The sequence below is a fragment of the Beta vulgaris genome, chromosome 8 (genome assembly GCF_026745355.1).
Source record: "Beta vulgaris subsp. vulgaris cultivar EL10 chromosome 8, EL10.2, whole genome shotgun sequence".
In the NCBI taxonomy this organism is placed as follows: domain Eukaryota; kingdom Viridiplantae; phylum Streptophyta; class Magnoliopsida; order Caryophyllales; family Amaranthaceae; genus Beta; species Beta vulgaris.
Genome location: NC_079209.1, coordinates 2,318,120 through 2,345,412, shown reverse-complemented (window position 1 = coordinate 2,345,412; position 27,293 = coordinate 2,318,120). Strand labels below are relative to the sequence as shown.

General features: G+C 35.0%; 1 protein-coding gene across 1 annotated transcript; it reads left to right on the top strand.

Annotated features, from left to right (window-relative positions):
• Nucleotides 1–7,333: 7,333 nt before the first annotated feature.
• Nucleotides 7,334–26,809, top strand: LOC104900598 (GDSL esterase/lipase At5g45960). Its single transcript, XM_057391289.1, has 5 exons — nt 7,334–8,056; nt 8,639–8,769; nt 22,009–22,245; nt 23,806–24,067; nt 26,432–26,809. The coding sequence occupies exons 1-5, from the start codon at nt 7,771–7,773 to the stop codon at nt 26,623–26,625; spliced, it is 1,110 nt and encodes a 369-aa protein (XP_057247272.1). The 5' UTR covers nt 7,334–7,770; the 3' UTR covers nt 26,626–26,809.
• The last annotated feature ends 484 nt before the right edge of the window (nt 26,810–27,293 follow it).

Genomic DNA, 27,293 nt, shown 5'->3' with positions numbered 1-27,293 from the left:
CATGCTAAAGTTACCTCAGCAAACAATTTCATGATCATCAATGATATCGCATCCATTCGATTCCATTCCAAGAATTTCAACTAAACTCCTCTAAATCGTAAACGCTACACATATACTGGTTGTATGTGGGCCACACATATACTAGGTAGTGTATGTTTCTCTAGTAAATCTGTATCTTGTGTATTTATTACTACTAAATTGTATATTATTACTAAAAATATTACAAACTTACAATATTTCGACAGATAATTTTGTTTTTAATGATTTGTTCTTTATTTTTGTTTAAAAAATATGTTTTATGAAATTTTCTTTGTTTAGATTTGTATGAATTCTTTGTTTAAAAGTAAAAAAAAAAAGAATTAATTTTTTTTCCAGATTATTCATATATTAGCTTCATCTTATTTATCTTCAGTATTTTTCTACTACTGATTTCTACTAAATTTTCCTGTCAATTTATTATTTAATTTATTTGTAGAAAAATAATGCTATATTTTCATCCCTACCATGTAATAAAATTCAATTCAAAATATAGTATTTCAATCGTCTATGTATGGTGTAAATTCAAATATCGTTGAACAACAAAACATGTTCAAATGATGGTAATTTTGTAATTTTTTTAGTAACAATATACATAGTAGCAACACATACAAAAGGTATATAGTTTACTAGTAACACATACATCCAGTGTATGTGTGACCCACATACAACGAGTGTATGTGTATCATCTCTCCCTCTAAATAAAACGTAACTCTATCACATTAAAGACAGAATCGTATAATTGTTTCTTTCACTCCCCCAATTTCTAAATTATAATACTCCATAATATAGTATTTGTTTTGTTTCATTTCATATATTTTCGTAATTTGCATAAAAAATGGTGCTAGCATCATTTATTTTCTTCTTGGAATTAGTCATACACTTAATACTCTCTCACCCATATCTCCATTCTTTTATCTCTTAAATTCAGCTATTTCCTCACAATATTAATTATTTATCATTTCATGTCCACTTATCTTGATTCTTATGAAAAATGATAAACAAGCACTATATTATGAAAAGAAGGGAATAATTAATAAGCCATACTTTCTAGCGGGTTTTTCTAAGGAACTAATCTGAAAAGTGAAAACCATTATTATTGTTTGTTATTTTAAATTTTATATCTCCACAATACCAGTTTTTTCTAATAAATTCTTGTTTAAGAAAATCAATATTAAGGGGAATACGAAAAAAAAAACTTTAGTCTTTACATACTAAATTTAGAAAGTGACACGCTTTTGAGACGTCAAATATGAACATATTAGTTAGGTGTCCTCTTATTTAAACAAAAAGAAGACTAATATTCTTTTTCTTCTCCTGCAATCTCGTCGTCTAGATGAACTGATAAACTTGCAAGCTCAATAGTCTAATATTAGCCGCCTGTCCTAGTCTTACCTATTATTTTCAGCATATTTTGAAATATAATTTCTAATTCTAAATAATTAAGCAATGTATAATCTCATTGGCATAGCAATCTCTTAAAACGAGCGTAATACATTTTCACATTGAAGAAAAATAAAGAAATTACTCAAGGAAATGATAAAGAAAAACACAAATGTCAAACAAAAAGCATTTAACTTGTTCTAAAAGTTACCCATTTTGTCAAATATATCATGCGTGTCTCTGAGAAAGATAGGGAGAGAAGACTTGTAATTAGCAGTAAAAGCTTAGATAGTTATCACGTTAGAAGTTTCTCAAAAATAAAGACAAAGATTACCATAATAATTATACCTTTAACTTTATCGGAAAACATATGTCTATGATTCAGCCTTTCCCTAATTTTTGTCTTATTAATTTTTATGATGAGATGATGTAGTTTATAATTTAATGGCTGAATTGGTGTTAGTTGCCCCATTGGGTTTGCCAGGTTGTTGTAGTTTGATTAATGCGGAACAGATTATCAATGAAATAATAAAGGTAAGAAAATAATAAAGATGAACAAACAAATAACACAAGGATTTATGTGGTTCAGTCAAATTTGACCTACATCCACAGGTGGGGAAGTAAAACTTCTTCACTATAATGGAGAAAATCAGAGAGAGAATTATACAAGGAGTCCTAAATCTAGAGGCTAAAAGTGTTTCATAAGTTGTGTTAATAATAATTAACACTAGGAAGCTCTTTTATAACAAAGGAACCCCGTACAAACCCTAAAAGACTGGATTTTTGGTCATTTCATGAAAGACTGGATTTTTGGCTATATGTAATGCACTCTGGTTATCACAATGGAGTGTAACCGGTTGGAGATTATGAACACCTAACTCGGCTTCAGAGAAAGATTTACTAATTGTGCTTTGCTTTTTAGACTTCCATGAGATGGGAGAATTACCAAGCAATAGATTATAACCTGTGATTGACTTTCTAGAATTAGGGCATGAGACTTAATCCGAATAAATAAAAAAAAGCCTGGAAAGCTAGATGATCACTGCCTTTAAGGAGAATACCATGCCCAAGAGTATGATGTAATGCTTGAAGATGAGAGGATCTTGAGAGATGCATAAACTGACTCAAGATTTGAATAACAAAGGAGAGATTAGGTCTTCAGCACATTTAGTTTACCAACCAAAGACCTGTAGAAATCTGGATTAGGTAGGAGTGTACCTTCATCAACAGATAATTTAAGATTAACAAAAGCGGTAGAAGCCTTTTTTGATAAATCCATACCACATTCTCACAATGATTCTTTTGTGAATTTCTTTTGACTCAACAAAATCCCCTCAGAAGGGTAGCCAACTTCTGTACCCAGAAAATAACGAAGGATACAAAGATCCTTGATGCTGAAAGTGAGATTTAGATGTTGTTTAAGAGAGGTAATAGTATCAATATTTGTACATGTGAGTATTATATCATCAATATAGACTGCAACTATGGTGATGTGTGATTCCTCCCTTTTATAAAGAAGTTGTATTCGTTTTTGGATTGGAGAAAACCTTGTGCAGAAAATTCTTTAACCAACTTAGAAACCACTGGCGTGAAGCTTGTTTCAGCCCATTTAGGGATTTGTTAAGCTTATAAACTTGTTGTTTAGGATTTAGGAAAAACACCTCGATTTCGCAAAGAAGGCTGAATAAATTCATCAACGAATTGGCGAATTCAAAGAAAAATAATCCAGCTGCTGAAGATCTTCAACTATGAGATGTAATCTGATATTTCCAGAAAAATTAAGCTAAGAATCCGCAGATTCTAGCTCTGATACCATGATGAGATTTGAAACAAAAGAGTTTGTAAGATCATAAAAAACGTAGAGAGATAAATTGTATTATGTTGATTATAAGAATACAATACAATATGTAATAAAGACCCTTTTGTCTATAACAAATTAGAGAAAATGTATATATAAATTAGAGAAAATAACCAATTGTAACAGAATGATTAATTAACTATAACAAATTCCCCGTCAAAAAAAAAAACTATAACAGATTGATTGAGGTCTTGATTAGCTGCGTGTTGACTAATAGCTTAACCATCAACTTGTGTGGTATCTCCAATATAGAAGAAGTTAGGGGAGGTCAAAGATCATTTGCATGGAGGGATTATGTTACGGCACTACAGGTTTTGACCATTTGGCTCACGTCTTTCACATTGGCAGGGAGATTCCAACACTAGTATGATATGAAAAACTTAGGTTTGTTGGAGCACGCAACACTAGATAGAAGAGGATATGGAGCAAGAGGATCAACCGATCCATGTAGATGACAGTCGCAAGTAAAGTCTTGACTTGGCGGCTAACTCCTTTTTAATCGAATTGATAAAGCCATCAGATTGTTGTTAAAATTGCAACATATTTCGAATGGTTTTATTTGTTTAGTCCTGAAAAAGCCAAATATAACAATTTATATAAATTTAGGCATACACATTAAGTGTTACTCCCCCTATTAACATTCAAAATTAGTTGTTTTACTTCCTTGGGTTTTAATTGTATTAAAAAATTTTGACACTATATATTGTCATAATTCACTTTAAAACTCCAGTAATATTTATATTAAGGAATAACATTGTCACGTGGGATTTTATCATATTGGTCTCGGTATATATAATCAGGACCGGCTATGGGCTTGTTCAATCAAACCCATAACATAAGGCCACATATGTTGGGGGCCTCAAAATCTCAAAGTTAAGCGGCCAAGCCAACTTTCAGTTTTTCTTTCCCTTTCCGCCAGTTTGCGCTTCTCATCTCTCAAAGAAAATTGTATCTTCTTATTCTCTAATTTTATCCCCATAATTAAGCTCTTATAATCCAAAAAGAGAATGACAATTCTCCATATCTATATCATTCTTAATTTTCTAAATTTTTCATAAATTTTCTTTTTTTTTTGCTAAGTAAGATTATTTAAAAAAAATTATAATCCGTTTTTAAAATAATATATAGAAGGATTTTAAAATTCGTCTCTAAGTTAGAGACAAATTTTAAAAGTTACCCCTAAGTTAGAGACGAAATTATAAAATTCGATTTTGGTGTGTTTTACCAATATCTCCAGACTTTGTAAAAAAAAGTTAGATTTTTTTGTCCGAAATTACCTTTAATTTTCAATTTTTTGCGAGAAACTACCTTATAAAAAATTGTTGTCACAAACTACCTTACTTTTACCATTTTGTTGTTGACAGCTACCTTATATCGGTTTTCGGTGTTGATTTTTTTTTATAATTTTTTAATGTCACATCATATCACTTGCTCTCTTCAAACCCTTTTTTAATTTTCCCCGGCCACCATAATTTCCCATTTTCCTGTGTGTACACGCTCTCTCTCCCATATCTCTGTGACACTTTGTACCACCAATCTACCATTAAATTCCTCTTCTACGTAAACTAAAATTAAAATAATCACCCTCCTCAATCACCCTCTGAGTCTACTCGAATCTCAAGCAATTTCCACAAGGATAATTTTGTTTTCCCATAATTTTGTACTGAAAAACAAAAGTCAACGCCGAAAATCGGCATAAGTTAGCTATAAACAACAAAAGTGTAAAAGTAAGGTAGTTTGGGACAATAATTTTTTTATAAGGTAGTTCTCGCAAAAACTTGAAAGTTAAAGGTAGTTTGGGAAAAAATTCCAAAAAGTTATATCTAATTTATTACAGACAAATTTTTAATTTCCGTCTCTAATTTATTGACGGATTTTTAAAATTTCGTTTCCAAATTAGGGACGGATTTTTATTTCTGTCTTTAAATTCGGGATGAATTTGAATTCCGTCTCTAATTTAGTCAAGTAGATATGTTTTACAATGCACTTTAGAGAGTCCGTCTCTAAATTAGAGACGTGAATTCAAATCCGTCTATAGATTATAGACGAATTTTTATTTCTTTCTCTAATTTAAACGATCAGGTATTTTTAATAATACATATTAATTAGAGATAGATTATTCATATATCTGTCTCTAATTTTAGAGATGGATTTATATATTTGTCTCTAATTTTGGAGATGGATTCATATGTTTCCTTCTCTAAATTAGGGACGGATATATACACTAGTCTATAGATTAGGGATGGATTTGAATATCCGTCTCTAATTTAGACAAGTAGATATTTTTATAATGCACTTTAGAGGCGGAAATTCAAATATGTCTTTAGACCTTCTCTGAATTAGAGACGGATATTAAGATCCGTTCCTAATATTTCTTTCAAATATTATCAATTCCACACATAGAAGTAAACAAGTAGTACTTAGTGTAGTTGGTATGAGTTTCTCCTTGTGACTTAGATCATTTCCCATTGCTTCCAAGAAGCTTGCCTACAAAGCTAGATCGGGTTGACCAAAGCGAGGTTTTGAACCGAGTGAGATTCTAAACGAGTAATGGAACTGGGTTGAACTGAACAATTTACAATAAGTGATTTTTTTTTAAAAGTTCCTAAATTAGAGAGATTTGAAAATCCATCTCTAAGTTTAGGGACGGATTTTGAAATACGTCTCTAAAATCAACTCAAAATTAGAGACGAATTTTTAAATCCGTCCCCCTAAAATTAGACACGGATTTCAATCCGTCCCTAATTTAAGAGACAGATTTGAATCCGTCTCTAATTTTTGCTACGGAATCGGAAACGGATATTATTCCTTCATTAAATTAGAGACGGTTTTTTGGGATTCCTTCTCTAAGTTCATTTAGCAATAACGAGAGCTAGCTTTAGCAACGAACATATTTCATCTCTAAACCCGTCTCTGAGTACATATAGCGACGGATTTTGACAATTTAGAGACGGTTTATGTTCGTCGCTATAGTGTGATTTTTTTGTATTGATTGTATTATGTCCTCTTCAATCCGAAAATTAATTATGCGAATCAAACACAACTAAAGTTTCTTTTCTAGAACTATCTTAAGCTATTCCATAATTTAAATTTATGATGAATCCTTTCTGTACAAGCTCTGTATAGTGGACTTAGTTTATAAGCTTTTTTTTCTTTGACGAGAAGTTATATCTCCATCTTTTGAACACAAGAAGAGAGCTTCATTCTCGGCTTTGCATAAGCAATTTCTAAAAATGTGTATTGCATGCCTGTTTTATAGCTAAGTAGTAGTAATTTAATTTACAACAATATTTATGATTCCTTTAGCCTTTGCCACCGGTCTCATGCACCCATTGTGGTCATAATAACTAAATGTAGATGACTTAAGTGAGGGGACCCCCTTGTTTGATTCCTTTTGATTTGTTAGGTGTCCTCTTCAATTGTCCTCAACTACCCAAAAGAAGGGAGAGGACAGATAGAATTTATTTGAAATGTCCTCTAACCCGTCTGAAAGCTCTAATGTTACGTGGATTATTAGTTATGAAGAATTGAAGGTTGTAATCATCTCTCATCATACACAAAAAAAAAACCTAAAAAATGTTATGTGGGTCTCACAGTTGTATGATTAATCTCTTGTATAATGCGTTATCATGTTCTTGATTTGAAATAACATGAAAACCCGATTATGTTTAGTTGTAACTTTCATAGTCACGAAAAAGATAATATATTATTTTGTGTGTGTATAAAGAGAGATTTAAAGAGCAGTGAGTTTAACATAATTTGATTCTATGAATTTAGTATTACTCTTGAAATTTTAGCAATTTCATTTTTCTTTTATTAAAAAAATAAATAAAACTTAAGTTATTTGGTCTTATTGGAACTAATATAAAACGATTAGAATTTACATTAGTTTTGAATAATTGATATTGGGTAACCCTTATATATATAAAAACTTATTGAAACATATAAAGTATTTTTTTACAAGAATCGTGAGAACCGTTCATTTTACTAAGATTTTACTCATTTCGAAACTTTTTTCTCATTTTATGTTTTTCTTATTTTGTGTTTATGCTTATTTTACATTTTTGCTTCTTTTACGTTTTTGCACTTTAATGCTTTCTACTTATTTTATATTTTTTCCCATTCTTTTTTTCGATCATTTTGTAACAAATTTATTCATTTTAAATAGTTCTCATTATATATGAGAAAAATTCTTATATGAGAGCATGCTGAGAACACTTTAGATAATCCTTTTTAACCAAAATCCACTTTGGCTAGATTAGAAACTTTTTTTTCCCTTGTCGAACAATCTTTCAAAAGGATTTTATTTTAAAAAAAAAGGTTATCATGTAATATGTCAAAAAAGGATTATATTTTAACTAAAATGAATTATAATTTTCGTTATTCTCTTGTTATATATTAGAAGTGTTCTCATGTAAACATATACATATCCATGCATTTATTCATGTACATAGTTGATAGTACTCCTTCCATGCCATCTCTTATAAGAAAATATGTCTTTGTGTAAGCAAACTTGGGTTTCTTGTTTCTTGCTTTGTATCTTGATTTCGACAACTACGTCAAATATAGAAAATGGCGACAATCCAACAAAACAAATGGCGTCCAGTAATTCATCTGTTACATCAGTTATTATATTTGGAGACTCAACTGTCGATCCAGGGAATAATGACTTCATTAACACGATTTTCAGAAGTAATTTTCCTCCATATGGTGTTGATTTTCCAAATCAGTCTCCCACAGGAAGATTCACTAATGGAAGACTTGCTACAGATTTTATAGGTAACTATATATTTGACATTATCTTTAGCCCTTTCGTTAACATATATTTATATATATATTGCTGTTTTATTTGTGGTCGTAAGAGACTTAATTAGCAAATAAGTTAGCTCGCATTAGCTGAAATTTTCTTTTGTTAACTAATCACGTACTCCTTTTTTACTGAAACCATTTGGCTTTCAAGCTTGTCAAAGTAACATGACTTTGGTTATTAATACTGTATTTTTTTATATCTATAAGTAAAAAGTTTAAAAACATGTATACCTTGAAAACATATATATTCAGGTGAATTCAATAAATATCACTTATATGTTTTTCCTTATGTATAAATTGTCAAAGTGAAATTTTTGTAAATGGTGTTAACGTGACACATATATATATGCAAAAGTCAAACTAGTGCAATTAACTAATGAGCTGAGTAATCATTGTGGTAATTAATAACAAATCTCCTTTACTCCGCTAACTTGTCAGCAAGATTTCTCGTTACCAAAAAAATATATAAAGATTATATATACAAATGTTTAAAATGGATAGGATGTTAAGGATTCATGTGTAATAATTAGTTGGTTTTATGTATTTTTGCAGCTTCATACATAGGAATCAAAGAACATATCCCAGCGTATCTAGACCCAAATCTTACCATGCAAGATCTTATTACCGGAGTTAGCTTTGCTTCGGCTGGTACGGGCTATGATCCTGGTACAGCAGAAAGAAATGTACGTAAACTTATGGCTAATAAGTTGAGTAGTATTAAATTTTTGAATATTAGTTTATAAGACATTTTATAAATAAAAAAAAAAGGTGAAACCCGCTATTAAAAACTCGTTTAAATAAAGGGATAGGATATGTTAATTGTGGTACTTTTTGATTTTTAACTGGGGGAGTAATTAATAATGCAGTGTGAGTGGGCCTGTAAGAAAATATTGAATACATGTATCTATCAAGTGAATGCTCCTAGCAAGGATTTGGTCGAGGCTAAAGTAGATTCCACTTGAGTTTCAGTTTACTAGTTTCTGGCTTGGCTAGATGGAGATCATACAATAACTAGAGGAGAAAGTATACTTCCATATTCGGTATGGGAAACTTTTTCCATACCATTTACTTGATATGATAAGATTTAACCCAGATATAATTTAATGGCTAACTGATATGATAAGATATTATTAGGATATGATATAAGATTTCAACTAACAGCTCCCAAAAAAAAATGAGAAACAAAAAATTTATAATTTTTTAATATCACTTTTGTCATAAAAATTACATAAATACCATGGTATTGGCCCATACCCGGTATGAGAATATCATTGCTCATAACTAGAGAGTGAGAAAAATCCTACTTACATGCCTACACGGATCGATAGTCGGGAAAGTCTTAGGCTCTTAGCTATAACATCAGCTGTCTTTTTAGTTTTTAAACTCCCTACTAGAGTGTAGGAGTCTGAATGTCCTAATATTCTTAGGGCCTGTTCTCCCCAACTTATTTTCAGTTCAGTTCAATTCAATTCAGTCCAGTTCAGTTCAGTTGAATTCAGTTCAGTTCAGATCAATTCAGTTCAGATCAGTTCAGTTCAGATCAGTTCAGTTCAGTTCAGTTCAGCTCTTGACAATACTTTTACTCTCACATATCATTATTCATTTCAGTTTAGTTCAGTTCAGTTCAATTCAGTTTAGTTCAGATCAGTTCAGTTCAGATCAGTTCAGTTCAGTTCAGTTCAGTTCAATTCAGTTCAGTTCAGATCAGTTCAGTTCAGTTCAGTCCAGCTGTTTTATGCCGAAGAGAACAGGCCCTTACTCATGACCCTACAAATATTGAAAACATTTATGTATTTATCAGATGTGTTTTGTGCATGAAAGATCTCGATCGCAATTTTACAATCCTAGTATAGCCAATATAGAGCTTCATTCTTATCTGGGCACAGCTTTAATTAGCTTGGAATAACATGGATCCGCGCGCACCTTTTAAGCAAGTTGGAAAATATTTGCCAATAAAATGATGTTACCCAAACACACAATAAGCATGTCAAAAGTAAAAAGAAACAATAGCATCAATTACCTAGAAAGTTAATTCCCTCTTGTGGAGTTGAAGTACTGGTGCAAGATTGAAGAACTCCTTAATGAGTTAAGAGTTATTGCTCCCTCTTCTCTAGAGGGCCTACAATATCTTCAGCTTGTAACACAGCATGTAACACGATGTAACATATCATCAAACTAATTACACCCCCAACAATCATCAAACTGCATCAAACAAAACAGCAGAGGTGGCTAAGGCCATGTGCAGGATGAGCAACTGCACAGGACCCTCGAAATATAAGGGGCCCAATTCTATTAGTTGTTCGCCCAAAAAAAATCTAAATCTAATTACAAATATAAAGAGATTAATTTATATTTGGTGTTTTTTCTTCTTCTCATATTCTCCAAAAAGCCCCATTTATAACTCTTCCGTCTTTCTATTCACCAAAAAATTTAATCTTTATAATTTATTTTAGCACAGGTCCCCTAATTTTATGAGACGGTCCTGCAAAACAACAACTACAGAGTATAGAACCAATTAAGATCATTACTCGACACTTTCTTAGAAAGCACTAAAAAATCCTTCTACTAACATTTTCTCTTATGCCATTTACCATACAGCAGTTCACAATTGGAATTTTCTGGTTCCATTTGCTTTCATTACGTGCTTGCCAAATACCATAAACAACTCCTGAAATAGTTGCATTATATGCTGCATGCTGGAATTTCGATTTCCTGCAGTTTGAAATCCACCTTATCAACATGTTCATATCATCAATTGGAGTCTCAATCCCCAACCAATTCTTGATCAGCTTCAAAATTTGCATACTATAACAGCATTTTAAAAATATGTGCTCCTGAGTTCCAAGCATCAATCCACATAACCAACTGTTAAAGGACCAACTCAACCAAAAGTTTAAGCTGAGGTTGAGGCCACAGGAATAGATCTATACTCTATCACACCCCCTCACGCAAGAGCCCTTTGGGCTTGAAGTGTGGATGCAGCACAGGCCTCCCTCATACCTGGCGCGAAATATTCCACTGAGCAAGGAGGGGTGGATGAGATTCGAACCCGTGACCTTTTTATCATGCTGGCTCTTGATACCATGTCAAAGTACCAACTCAACTAAAAGCTTAAGCTAATGGTTGAGGCCCCAGGAATAGATCTATACTCTATCACGCCCCCTCACGCAAGAGCCCTTTGGACTTGAAGTGTGGATACCTGGCGCGAAATATTCCACTGAGCAAGGAGGGATGGATGAGATTCGAACCCGTGATCTTTTTGTCACGCTGGCTCTAATACCATGTCAAAGGACCAACTCAACCAAAAGCTTAAGCTAATGATTGAGGCCACAGGAAGAGATCTATACTCTATCACCAACAATATGTGGGAGCACTTGTATCATATATGGATACTCTATCTGCTCTATGTATTCTTCCTCTCATTGCAAGCCAACTTATAAATTTATGTTTGTTCACACTCAATCTTGTTCGAGAACATTAGAATATCTTGTATAATATTCTTGTAAACTTGCCAAGTATACGAAAATATTATACACCCTCCGTCCCAAAAATATAGTTTTCATTTCCATTTTGGGTGTTCCAAAATATAGTTCCCATTTTCATACTTAGTTCCACATTTTTCCATAATTTGTCTAGAAAAACCGTGTCCCATCATTTATTTACTTCTTGAATTTTGTTTTTTCCTTTGTTTATTCAACCAAAATGTTACAATCAATGCTCTTCCATCAATTATTCTCCATTCTCTATCCTAAAATCATTTTTTCTCATACAAAATTTATTTAAATAAACAAAAAATCTTTAATATCCCTTTTAGATTCTACTTGCATAAATTACCGTGAAAAAAGGGAAATGAAAACTATATTTTGGGACGGAGGAAGTACAAGATATTCTAATATTCTCTAACAAATCTGTTCCACACAAAAGCATTCCAAAACACATACTCCCTTGCTTCAACCTAACTTATGATAAACCTCCCGAGTAGACTATTTAAGAGCACTTTGAATTTCTTTTCTGTTGTATACTTGTTTCATTTCCCTTTTTACTGCAAACACTCTCTTCCAATACCAACTACTACCATTAGTAGGACTATAATCCCACCAATCCATCGCCTTAATATAAACCGAGTGAACCCATTTGACCCAAACATTATCCTTCTTTGTTGCAATGGCCCACACATATTTTTCCAAACTAGCTTTATTCCAGCTTTTCACGTCTCTAGACCCGAGACCTCTTATGCTCTTACTGTTGCATAATTCTTTCCAATCTACATAACTCCCTTTTGAACTAAAGTGATTTCCTGACCAAAGAAAAGATTTATAGATTGTTTCTATATCCTGTATAACCTTGCTTGAAAGAATGAAAATTTGAGCCCAATATAAGTGGATGCTCATAAGTACATCATTGACAAGTTGCACCCTTCCTGAATAAGACAAAATCGTAGTACTCCATATCCTTATTTTAACAGTTATTTTCTCCACCAAGCATTCACATTGAGCAGTTGAAATTTTTTTTTTTTTTGAAGAAATTGGGACTCCCAAATATCTAAAAGGCAAATAGCCTCTCCTAACACCTGAAACTTGCAGAATTATATTGATATCATTACCATCATTTACCACATCAATAAAAAGAGGACTTTTGTACATTAGTTTTCAATCCAGAACAAACTAAAAAATAGCTTAAATGTTCTGATCATCAAATAAACAGAAGCATAATCACCCTTTGAACTAAGAATTAAGTCATCTGCAAAACTCAAATAAGTTAATTTCATATGATTACACCTCGGATGATAGTGGAACAGATCCTTAGCACTCATTTACCCCAAAATCCAAGCAACATACTCCATACATACCATAAAGAGCAAGATAATGGATCTCCTTGCCTCAAGCCCTGCCTTGAAGCAAAAAAAATAATTTGTAGTTCTCCATTAATCATCAATGAGAACATTGGGGTACACACACATTCCATAACAATTTTCAAAAAAAAATTCAGGAAAGTCCATCGCATTCATCATATCTCTAAAAAAAAAAAACCCCCCAATTGACTGTGTCATATACTTTTTGCATATCAAGTTTGATAATACAACTAGCTAGACATCGTTACCTTCCTATTGTAATGTGTAGCTAGATCTTGAAGTATCATAATATTGTGCACAATATGTCTACTGTGCACAAAAGCCCCATATGTTTCATCAATCACATGACGCAAGACCCTTCTTAGCCTATTATAGATCATTTTAGTGATGCATTTGTATAGGGAATTACAGCAAGAAATTGGTCTAAATAAACTCGCTCACATTCTTTGGACAAGCATTTTTGGGGATTAAAGTAATACGGGTAGTGTTTAAAGCTCTCGGCATATCCCATGCTGAAAAAAATCTAAAATCGCCTTAGTCACCTCCTCCCCTACAATACCCCAAGTATCTTTAAAGAAAAAACTATCAAACCCATAGGGCTTGGAGCCTTGTTTTTATCAATGCAAAACATAGCTTTATTCACTTCAACTGGAGTATAAGGAGCAAGCAAAAAGTCTTTGTGCTCCTAAGTTAAGAGATTACCTACTCTAATAATGTCTTTGTTCACAGGTGTAATGTGCTCTTCTGTTTCACCCAGCAAAACGTTCTAATAATCCATGAAAGCATTTTTCACTACATCACCAATATCTTGCCATTTCCCAGCCATATTGTAAATGCCATAAACTGAGTTTTGAACCTTCCTCTGTCTGATACTTTGATGAAATAAAGAAGAGTTATCATCCCCATCTCTTAGCCAATCCACTTTTGCCTTTTTTTTCAAAAATGACGCATATGCTTCATGCTTGATCTTGTACTCATATACTGCTTTTAATTCTTCATCAGCAAGCATAGTATTTCCAGGCCTTTCATGTGTCCTCTTTTGCACTACCTCCATTGCCACAACAACTCTCAAAACCTCGGCCTGGATCTCCGAAAATCTGGATCTATTCAACTCTTTGAGCTGCTCTCTCTTCACTATTAAAAGTATACATTTTATTACCTCTAACATTCTCATTCCAGCACTTCTTTGTTAACTCCTCAAACTTAGGAGAACTTTTTCACATTGTAAAGTATTTAAGGGCTTCTTAACACTCTCCGTTCCTTCATGCATAAATATAAAAGTTGGAATATGGTCAAACTCTCCCTCATTCAAGAAAGCTACCCCTGCATCTGTTAACCCCTCCTCTCATTTTTGATTTACTAAAACTAGATCAATTTTCAAAAGACCCTCGCATTTCCCTCCAGCTTATTGTTCCAAGTGAACAAGTTTCCTGTGCTATTTAAATCATGTAGCTCACACTGATTCAGACACATCCTAAGAGGTTCAATCTCCTAATTCCTCACTGGAGCTTCAATTTGTTCATCATTGTGCAATACACAATTAAAGTCCTCTCTTACTATCCAAGGCCCCCCCTCATACTTCTGACAATTTTCCCTAATTCCTACCATAAAATTTCTTTTTTGCTTCTGTCATTAAATACATTCACAACAGTACATTCAAAGACAATTGAACCATTTTTAGGAGTCATTAAACAATTAATCCATTGGCTTGCTCCCCCTCTGAGATCAACAACGACTTCACCTGATTTCAAAGCCAAAGTTACCCTTCCTCCTTTATGAAATGCAGAGTTTGACGTAAAGCACCAGTTTTAAAACATATTCTAATAAAGATTACCCATAGCTGCAATCTTCAATCCAACTAAGTGTGAGCAATAAATTCTCTCACTACTCTCTGTTTCCTAGGGATGTTCAACCCCCAGACATTCCAAATATCGATTTTATCCATTAGCGAAGCAGAGATCCCTCTCTCAAGCATCTTCAACATCCTTGTTATGCTCAATTTCACCCGCCGTCTTCCACTTCATTTGTATTAATCAGCGCATCAAATGAACTCCTAACTATGGTTCTAGCAATTGGGCTATTTCGAGTTCGCACCACTCTAGTAGATGGTTGGAATCCTTTAGCATCTCTTCTATTCTCAATAGGAGCAGTCTACACAGGAACATTATGAACTGTACTTTTCTTATTCACTACCACATTTTGTCTCTCCCTTGAAACATTCTTAGGCACCCACTCTTTATTCCTCTTCCTCCTACAGTTATGATCATAATGCCCAAAGATGCTATACAACGTCGGTTTCCATTCATAAGTGACCTGAACACTTGTGTCTTTCCCTTTCTCATTTTCAAACTCAATCACATCAGGAAATTCTTGTGATACCTTCACCTCAATCAAACTGAGTTGCACTATCCACTTTTGAGAATTTCCCCAAATTGCTCACAACCTTAGTTTGGCAATCCTGACCCCAATACTTGAAATCCAGATTAAGTTGCACTCAAATAAATACTTGCCTCACCTCATGTCTCTTAAAATCAATATCCGGACTCCATGCTTTAATCGTAACAGGTTTCCATGAAAAAAATTGGAAACCCACCCTTCACAACCTTATCCCGATTCTCCATTGAATTAAATCTGACCATGAACATCCCCTTCTCTACCAATGCTACTCTGTCAACTCACAAATTCCTCTACATTCTTCTTACAAAACCTTACATAATCATACTGTTATAACGGATGTGAGGAAGAACAAATAATGAATGCAAAAACAATAAAATCAGACACCAGAATTACGTGGTTCACCAAATTGGCTACGTCCACGGCAGAGAGAGGGAGAATATTTTATTATATGAGAAGAACAGATTACAGAGAGAAAAGAATGTATTTCGTGATAAGAAACCTAGAATATAAACAGAGTATTTATATCCCGTCAGAAAAACGCGAAAACGCGTTAACCGGGCAGCCGCCCGATCGGGTCGGGCGAACCCGCCCGATCGGGCGGTAATTATAACTTCGCCAGAACTTGTTGCGCGCCCGGTCGGGCGAAGTCGCCCGAGTCGTAATTCGGTACTTCGCCCGATCGGGCGAACACGCCCAATGTCATCGGGCGAACCCCCTTTTCACTTCAGCTTCTTCTCTCGTTGCGGGCCCGATCGGGCGGCCTGCCCGACCCGATCGGGCGGAACCCAAGACGTTCTTTGCCGCATTTTGTCGAACAACTTCGATGCACAATGATTCAAGGCATATTTCTACAAATCTCCACCTTGACTTGAATCCTCTCATAATAACCCAAAAACAGATGCATTGATCACAACGCCCAGAATCTCCCAAACACCAGATTTGTCCCAAAAGACAACCAGACCAGATTAGTCCCTAAGGACCCCAGAATTGCCCAAGGAGGGCAATTAACAATCACGAACATTGAGTAAGTCCAAACAATGTTGAAACTTACTCTGCGGAACCGGCTTGGTGAACATGTCAGCAGGATTATCAGCAGTTCCTACCTTTTTCACCTTAATCCTAGTCTCACTCCTTAGGAAATGGTATCTCACATCAATATGTTTAGTCCTCTCATGATGGACTTGATCCTTAGCTAAACATATTGCACTCAGACTGTCACAGTAAACAGTAGCCTGATCATGATGCAACCCAAGATCACTAACTAGTCCTTTAGCCATATTCCCTCTTTAGCAGCTGCTGTCAAGCCATGTACTCTGCTTCAGTAGTAGACAAAGTAACTGTAGCCTGCAAAGTTGCCTTCCAACTAACGACAGAACCACCAAGAGTAAATACATAACCAGTCATTGACCTCCTACTGTCAACATCTCCAGCATAATCAGAATCCGAATAACCAGTGACTAAACACTGGGTATCATTCCCATAAATGAGACCAACATCAGAAGTACCTCTTAGGTACCTAAAAATCCTCTTGACTGCCTGCCAATGCTCCTTACCAGGATCACCCATGAACCTACTACTACACTGACTGCATGTGCAAGATCCGGCCTAGTGCAAACCATAGCGTACATCAAACTCCCTACTGCACTAGCATAAGGAACCCGACTCATGTACTCCTTCTCCTCAGCAGTTTTGGGTGCAAAAGCCACAGACAAATGATTATTTGAAGCACTTGGAGTGTCTATAGGCTTTGCAGTTGTCATGCCAAACCTTGATAGAATCTTCTGAATATAACCTTTCTGAGATAAGAAAAGTTTCTTCTGACTTCTTTCCCTATAGATCTCCATCCCCAAAATCTTCTTTGCAGCACCCAAATCTTTCATCTCAAACTCAGCACTGAGAAGACCCTTCAACCTCTGAATATCAGACTTAGCCTTAGCAGCTATAAGCATATCATCTACATACAGAACCAGATATATGAAAGAACCATCACTCAACTTGTTATGGTACACACAGCAATCATACTCACTCCTGTTGTAGCCCAACTCAATCATGTAGCTGTCAAACCGCTTATACCACTGCCTAGGAGATTCTTTAGCCCATACAAGGACTTCTTCAATCTGCAAACATAGTCTTCTTTTCCCGGAACTTGGAACCCATCTGGTTGTGTCATATAAATCTCTTCTTCCAACTCCCCATGTAGGAAAGCTGTTTTCACATCTAGTTGCTCAAGTTCAAGATCCTGATGTGCAACCATTGCTAGTAGCACCCTGATGGAAGTATGTCTGACTACTGGTGAGAAAATCTCATTATAATCTACCCCTTCCCTTTGTGTGAACCCTCTTGCAACAACCCGAGCTTTATATTTAACCCCCTCAGTAGGTGAAGACCCCTCTTTCTTCTTGAAGACCCATTTGCATGTCACAATCTTCCTTTCCTTAGGACGTTTACTAACTCCCAAGTCTGATTTTTATCGAGAGACTCCATCTCATCTCCCATTGCAGCAAGCCATAAAGTAGACTCACTTCCAGAAACAGCTTCCTTATAGGTGGATGGCTCATGATTTTCAACCTCCACCTCCTCAGCAACCTGAAGTGCATAGGCCACCATATCTTCAAAACCATACCTCTTTGGAGGCCCCACACCAACTCTTCTAGCTCTATCAAGTGCTATGCTTGGTTGATGAATTTCAGATGGTTCTTCTTCATGTTGATCTTCTCCACCTTGGTGCTGTGATTCACTCTCAGCCTGAGTGACTTGCAGCTCCACCTGTTTATCAACATCTCCACTGACGGACTCCACAGTAGACTTTACAGAAGGGTTAAGCATGGAATTTTCATCAAATATTACATTCCTACTAAGTATGACACGATTTTCAGAAGGTGACCATACTCTATAGCCCTTAACCCCAATCCCAAAACCAACAAATCTACCCTTCTTAGCTCTAGGTTCTAATTTTCCCTCATTTACATGATAATAGACAGTAGAACCAAAAATTCTCAACAAAGAGTAATCTGCAGGCTTACCAGACCACACCTCATAAGGTGTCTTGCAGTCAATACCTGTGTGTGGTCCCCGATTGATCAGATAGCAAGCTTGTCTTACAGCTTCTGCCCAAAACTCCTAGCCATCCCAGCATTTGAGAGCATGCACCTTGCCTCTCTCCAGAAGTGTCTGATTCATGCGTTCTGCAACTCCATTCTGTTGTGGCGTGTTTCTAACAGTATGATGGCGAGCAATCCCTTCATTTTTGCAGAACTCATCGAACTCAGACCAACAGAACTCCAGACCATTATCAGTTCGCAGCCTTTTGATCTTCCTTTCAACTTGATTTTCCACTAAAACCTTCCACTGTTTGAAATCATCACTTTTATGCTTCATCATAATCACCCAAGTCATTCTTGAATAATCATCAATCATAGACACAAAATACCTGTGACCTCCAATAGATGCAACTCGGGAAGGTCCCCAACAATCAGAGTGAATATAATCAAGTGTACCTTTAGTTGTATGAACCGCTCGTTGGAAACTTGCTGCGATGAAGCTTCCCAAACACACAATGTTCACAAAACTCTAGGCTCTGCACCTTGTTCCCACATAGAAGATCCCTTTTGACAGAATTTGCATCCCTCTTTCACCCATGTGCCCAAGTCTCATATGCCACAACTTGGTCAACTCCTCCTTGTGAATCTCAGATGATGCAACGCAGCAGAATCTGTCATAGTAGACCCCTGAAGAATATATAAGGTACCAACTTTAATACCTTTCAGAACCACCTTTGAACCCTTGTAGACACTCATAGCTCCACCTTCACCTTGAAAACTGAACCCCTTACTATCTAGAAGACTCAGAGATATCAGATTCTTTGTCATTAATGGAACATGCCTAACTTCGTTCAAGGTACAGAGTGTACCATCATGAGTCCTCACCCTTATAGAGCCTATCCCAACTACTTTGCAGGCAGCACTGTTAGCCATAGAAACATTGCCTCCATCTATCTGCTTGTAAGTTGAGAACCACTCCCTGCATGGACTAATATGATACGATGCCCCAGAATCAAGAACCCACACATCCCTACAATGTGACTGGCTATTAACTACTAGGGCCAGATCTTCCTCAGAATCACCTCCAGTTTCTGCCAAAGCAGCAGAACCTTCACTTTTATCCTGCTGTTTCTTTTTCTTAGGACACTCATTCTTCCAATGCCCCTTCTCCTTACAGTAATTACAGATATCAGTAGTTTTAGGACCCTTAGAATTCGAATTTTTAAAGTTCGTTTTCTTTTTACCAGATTTCTTTTGTCCCTTCCCTCCAGTAACTACTAATCCAGATGCCTGATTTTCTGTACTAGACCCAGAAGCCTGGTGACGGACTTCTCTAGTATGCAGAGCAGATCTTACTTCTTCTAACGACAGACTATCTTTACCAACAATAAATGAATCCACAAAATTCTCATATGACATAGGCAAAGATACCAACAGAATTAAAGCAGCATCCTCATCATCTACTTTAACATCAATATTTCGCAGATCTAGTAAGATGGTATTTAATTTATCTAAATGATCTCTTAAAGACGTACCTTCCTGCATACGCAGGCTGAACAGACGTTGCTTCAAAAGCAACTTGTTGGTTAGAGATTTCGTCATGTACAACTCTCTAACTGCAACCACAGACCAGCAGCAGTGTCCTGCTCCGCAACTTCAGTAATTATGTCGTCAGACAGACACAACATAATTGTTGAATGTGCTTTCTCCTCCAGAATTTCCATCTCAGCGGTAACCGAATCCGTTGCCTTCTTGGCCAACGGTGCCCACAACCCCTGTTGCTTCAGTAAAGCCCGCATCTTGATTTGCCACAGACTAAAACTATTCCTCCCAGTAAATTTATCAATTTTGACATTCATCCCAGACATCTTTCTCACACAGATCGATCACCAAAGCTCTTGATACCAATTTGTTATAACGGACGTGAGAGAAAACAAATTATGAATGCAAAAACAATAAAAATCAGACAACAGATTTACGTGGTTCACCAATTTGGCTACATCCACGGCAGAGAGAGGGAGAATATTTTATTATATGAGAAGAACAGATTACAGAGAGAAAAGAATGTATTTCGTGATAAGAAACCCTAGAATATAAACAGAGTATTTATATCCCGTCAGAAAAACGCGAAAACGCGTTAACCGGGCAGCCGCCCGATCGGGTCGGGCGAACCCGCCCGATCGGGCGGTAATTTTACTTCCCAGACTTGTTGCGCGCCCGGTCGGGCGAAGTCGCCCGAGTCGTAATTCGGTCTTCGCCCGATCGGGCGAACCGCCCATGCATCGGGCGAACCCCTTTTCACTTCAGCTTCTTCTCTCGTTGCGGGCCCGATCGGGCGGCCTTGCCCGACCCGATCGGGCGGAACCCCGAAGACGTTCTTTGCCGCATTTTGTCGAACAACTTCGATGCACAATGATTCAAGGCATATTTCTACACATACGAGGTAGATTTACCCCTAAAACATAACCAGTAATCTACCTCGCCCTGAATATCATCTAAGTCAATCTGAATTTTAGGTTCACTTCCAATTCCTAAATTCCCAATTCTAAAATTATCCACGTCATTTACTTGCTATAAAATAGAAAGAGGGTTACCTAGTTCAATTGCATTATCACGAACCTGATTTGTAGAACTATGAATCGACGTCATCTAAGCAGAGAATGTTTGATTCAATTCAGATTGTTGTCGTAGCTGGATTATTGATTGTTGAGGAGTCAATATTTCACCCACTTCAAAATTCCCAAATTCTAGGGCTTCAATACCCATAATCTCATCAATGAATCTTATCTTCTTTGCCCGAGAGTCAAACGATGCACCCCTCGATTTTTCTGGAATTTTCTCTGGTGTTCTCTCTTCATTTTCTGACGTAATTGCGCGTTTCTTACCACCCTTGTTACCCGCCATGGCTACAGCGAGAGATAAAGGAAAGAAAAAAAAAATGCAAACTCAAGTTTATTATGTTTCTAAAAACTAATATATACATTTTACAGTAACAAAAATACAAAGTAATATTTTTTTAAAAATTATGGAGCTGCTCATGAGCTTATCAAGTCGAATCGGGTCATGCTCAGCTCGTGCTAGTTAAGGTTTCAAGCTTTATCGAGTTAATACAGAGTATTAATTAGTAGACAGTAATTTGTTTGAATCAGATCAAAGAAATCAAAAGTGAAACAACCCGTTCTTTCACATTCTATTTAATTAATCACAGTGACCCCGATTTGAAAATCCTGAATCCGCCATCAATATTATCGTCAAACCACATAATAATAAGACTTCTGATCATTTCATTTAATTTCTCATTTTATATTATACATCATTTTAGATGTTTTTTTTTTTGATCCATATGAGCCACGAAGGCGGTACAAAGAAGGGGATGGAGATTCGAACCTGTGACCTATTGTTCACAACACCTCAATATTAACCACTACACATCATTTTAGATGTCGGGACACTATTATTAGTAAGATTAAATAATATAAATGTGTGATTTCTTGTCAAGTATAAATATTACTTCCCCATTCACAAATAAATGATGATAGCTTGCTAAGTTTTAGCGCATACTAAAAGAGGATTAATAATCTGCTAGTTTACATCTCAAAAACCTTAATTAATCTTGCTGTTTGTAATTGCAGAAGGTAATTGATTTGGAAACGCAACTGCAGTACTTTGAAGAATACAAAAATAAACTAAAAGGCATGGTTGGGAAAAAGAAAATGGAGTATATCATTAAGAACGCAGCATATGTGATTAGTTGCGGGACAAACGATCTTGTTTATACATATGGACCGCTAGATTTGCGTCTAGTGCCTGATGACGCCATTTCCGCTTACCTTCATTTTATGCTCGAGCGAAGCAAATGGTTCTTACAGGTATATATGATGTTGAGTTATTGAGAATTAATTGGGAGAAATTTACAGCGTATCTATTTCTTGTGTGCACAACGTATATATGTAGTACAGGATTGTCAAGATATAAAGCAGACAACCAACACAAGGAGAAAACTATACATGATTGAGACACCGAAGTTCCCTTAATTTATTGATGAACTACTATATGAAGTTTGCGTGGAAATTATTCTATGCAACAAAGTGATATATCCTTAGCAGTTGGTGATGGATCAGTGATATTGACATCACATTCGATCTTAGGGGTCTTAGGATGGATTGAGCCTCATGCACCGCTTGTAAAAGGAATCCCCAATTCTCTCCTACCCCTACTTACAAGGAAAAATTTTACCTAATTAAGGATATGTTTAGTTCACCTGAAATTTTCTGATATGAACTTATCTGATCTGATCTGATCTGATCCGAACTTATTTTTTCTGATCTGATCTGATCTGATCTGAACTGATCTGATTACACGATTTTATCTTTTAGATTTTTCTCAATATATAAGAAAAAATATAGTCATGTGGGGTCTTGTTTGATTCGTCTCAATGAGTACTTTATTAATATTCAATTATTATAATTTTTACTAATATGTAATGAAAGAAATAACGATTTTTCAATATAAGCATGATTTGAACTGATCTGATCTGAACTTATTTTTTTTGATCAGATCTGATCTGATCTGATTAGATCTGAAATAAGCAAAAATAAGGTGAACTGAACATAGCCTAACTAAAGACCAAAGTGATAATTCTTCTTTTTCTTTTTTAGTGCTACCAAACTTCTTGCCATGTAGTTTTAGGATCACGATAGACAAAGTAAACGGAGGAAATTTTTTTAAAAAAACGTAAAGATTAGTAATTTCGTTATTAAGTTGCACTTAAAAAATAAAAAATAAAAGAAGAGGAAATTTTTACGGATACCAAGCTCTATCATCTATGTCCAACACTTCCATCGTTTCACATAAACAAGATACATAAGATGTGCGAAGATAAATATTATCATGTGGTATTATGTTAACAATGAATGTTTTTTTTAAAAAAATTGAAAATCAGTAATATTACTCAATCTAATTAATAAATTTTCCTAAATATGTTTGAAAAGGTGGAGGGAGTACTTGCAAGCGCCATAAAATATGTTGTAAATAGGATATTAATTTGAACAAAAATATTAGCAACTAAGACTAAATGTTTAATGTGCCATGGGGCTTCATATAGGTGCATTTCACCGATTATTAAGGCGTTTGATTAGTATAAAACTGTTGTTAACTTCACTATATAAAATCTAAATTGCATCCTTTGGTTTTTTTTGTCGCACGCTAATTAAATTGATTTATTAATGTGATACTATATAACAAGAATCAGACGAATATAATTTTTCGTCCGCAATGATGTTTTAGGTTGGTCCCCTGATTAAAAGATTTTCGTAAGTTTTCTCTCCTTGTAAAAAAATGGAGTACATAATTGTACAATAAATGATTTTAGAATGAAATAATTAAAATAGGCATAGGCTTACTCTTCTATTTTTGGAATTTACGTGTAGAGTTTACTTGATCGAGGCGCAAGAAGGATCGGAGTAGTGGGTCTACCACCAGTGGGTTGCTTACCAATAGTGATAACTTTTCATTCTTCTCTACATCAACCACGTGATTGTATAGAATCTATGTCATCAATTGCGAGAGATTACAACAAAATGCTCCAACAAGAATTGACAACCGCGCAAGCTTCCCAACCGAACATACGAGTAGCTTATGGGGACATATATTCAACTTTACAAGACCAATTTAAATATCCACATAAATATGGTAAGTTGTTGCATTTAATTTTCATGACATTGTCGAGTAAATTGCCTACACTATCTAGAAGCTTTTCAAACTCAAAATACCTCATTCTTCATATTACAAAATCGATTCCGTTAACGGATATGTCTCGGGGCGCTAGATAAGAGATAAATTATACTACTCTCTTCATCCTATAATATAATGCCTACTTTAATTTATTTTTGGTGGGTTAAAACTTTAAAATCTTTGACCAAATATTCTCATTTGTATATATACAAAAAACATATTCATATGGGATCTTGTTATAGTCGTCTCAATTATGTGTAGTTTCATAATATCAACTTTTTATATTTTTTATTATTACGAAATTGAAGATATTAAAGGTCAACGTTACGTCTTGGAGACCGTGTAAAAAAAACAAGCACTATATTATGGGACGGAGGGAGTACTTAATTACTCATATTTATACAAAATAATAGAATAATATATAATTCAAATGCAAAGCATTTAATGTTTTTCAAAAGGAAAGGGGAAAATATTTAATTCCAATGTAAAGCATTTAAATGCATTGCATTGAAATTAAACATTATTATATTATTTTATATAAATATTAGTAATTAAGTAGAACAATATATTTCTTATCTAGCGTCTCGGAGACGTCCGTTAGCTTTTGCCTTACAAAATTCAAAACTTGACAACTTTTAGCACACGTCACTAAGATATTTTGCATTTTTCTTTGCCAAACGATTTTCCTATAGTGCTAAAAAAAATTCTTCCGTTTCCCAATGGTTTCAAACTTAGGGAATTGTTAAATGTCGCCCCCATACTTAAAATCGCCCCAACTCCCTTCAAAAGTATCATTATACCCTTACTATATTTATTTATTTTTTTACTCCAACTTAACTCCTTCTCTAATTCATATTCTCTCTCATCTTCGCCATCACCACCAACGAGCACTAAATTCCGACGAGATAAATTTTTTTAATGAATTCCATGGGCCTAACATGTGGCCTGCACGTTGGCCCCATGGACACAACGTCTGGCCTGAACGTTGTGTCCATGGGGCCAACGTGTGGCCTGCACGTCAGGCCCATGGACACAACGTCCAGGCCAGACATTATGTCCATGAGGTCAATGTGCAGGTCACACGTTAGCCTCATGAAATTCATTAAAAGAATTTACCTTGTTGGAAGACATGGCTTACATAGACGTTTCGGTAATTAAGTTTGATTCTAATACAAATTGTAATTTTCTTTTTCTTTCTAAAGTAATGTAGAAGAAAATTGTCTTCTTTTACTATTATTCTAACACATTTAAATATTGATTAGTCTAATTTTTGTGTTTATTTTTTTCTTTACATTGTTTGTGTAAATGCTTAAATGTATTTGAATATATTAATAAAAAAAAGCAAAAATATGTGTTTTGTGCTCATAATTGTCTAGAGTTGTCAAGTATATATTTTGTAAGTGTGCCTAGACAATGATTATAGTTAGTGTCATGGGACCAACTCAACCAAAAGCTTAAGCTGATGGTTGAGGCCCCATGAATAGATTTATACTCTATCACTCCCCCTCACGCAAGAGCCCTTTAGGCTTGAAGTGTGGATGCAGCACATGTTTCCCTCATACCTGGCACTAGATATTCCACTAAGAAAGGAGGGGTGGAGGAGATTCGAACCCGTGACCTTTTTGTCACGCTGGCACTTGATACCATGTCATAGGACCAACTCAACCAAAAGCTTAAGTTGATGGTTGAGGCCCCAAGAATAGATTTATACGTACTCTATCACGCCCCCTCATGCAAGAGTCTTTTGGGATTGAAGTGTGGATGCAGCACAGATCTCCCTTAGTTAGGACCAAAATTTGTGTCACTGAACACGATTTTCTCTTTTTAATACAGAGAATAGATGTCAAGTAGTCATTAATTAAATTTACATATACTTAATTTTATTGTAGTTTAGGTTTCCACTAGTTACTATCCTTTAACATGCTTGTCATAGGTGAAAAGCCCAAATTATTGTATTTTTATAATACAGTTTGCACTTTACTAAATTGTAAATTTGAATTCTCAACTATACCTATTCACATAACTCAAACTTTATAATTGAAAACATATTACTCTTTTTATTCTGTTGGTTCTTCTACTTTTTTTTTATTGGGATGTTCCATAAAGTTTTTCATATAGACAATATTACCATATATCCAAATTTCAAACAACAAAAAGTAAGAGAGAAACATCGAAAAGTAAGAAAAACTTTGCAAAATTATATTTATTTTGGAGTCAGTCTATAGTCTATATATAAGAAGAACAAATAAAAATGGAAGGAATAATAATGGTTAATTTGTTTACATGTCATAAAGAGTTTATGACTTGTGATTTGTGATGTAGGTTTTGAGGTTGTTGATAAAGGTTGTTGTGGAACCGGTTTATTTGAAGGAGCAATAGCATGTAATTCCTTGTTGCCAATATGCAATGACCGATCCAAGTATGTATTTTGGGATGCAATACACCCCACCGAAAGATCATACTACTTTCTTTACGAGGCTCTTCGTCCTGTCGTTGATTTTGTTGTCAACAACTAAACAGAAGCATTTATTTCAAATAATATCGCAGCCAACAATATCAAGATATCGCAAGACCGATTGTACGTTTTGTGTCGTCTATCAAAAAAGAAAATGTTGTCTGTGTGTTTTCATTCTTTCGAGGGTCACAAAATGCAATATCAAGGAATATGTATGCGCACAGCCGCGCAATTACTTGCTCGATGAGCAAAATCTTGAAAGTTAAACTTAATATATATACATGTAAACCTTTCTGTTTGGAACATATTTAGTCATGTCATTTTTTTTTACACGAAGAAAAGATATCATTAATGATGATTAAGATTTAAAAAACTACTCCCTCTGTTTCAAAATATAAGGCATTCACACTTTACGAAAATTTGCTTTGACCACAAATATCTCTCAAATATGATAAGTAAAAATTATAAAAATTATACCGTTGGATTCGTCTTGAAAAATACTATAATAATATTATTTTTTAAAATTTTATATCAACATAAATTGAAAGTAATTAACGGTCAAAGTTCGACCTCGAACATCGTGCATGCCTTATATTGTGAAACGGAGGGAGTATAGATTTAGCAAATCATAATAATTTTTATAATGAAATCAATTAATATTAAGCATATTCGAGTATAGCTCCAACTCCATCGCTTCCAACTTGAGACGGCAGTATATTTCCATGTCTT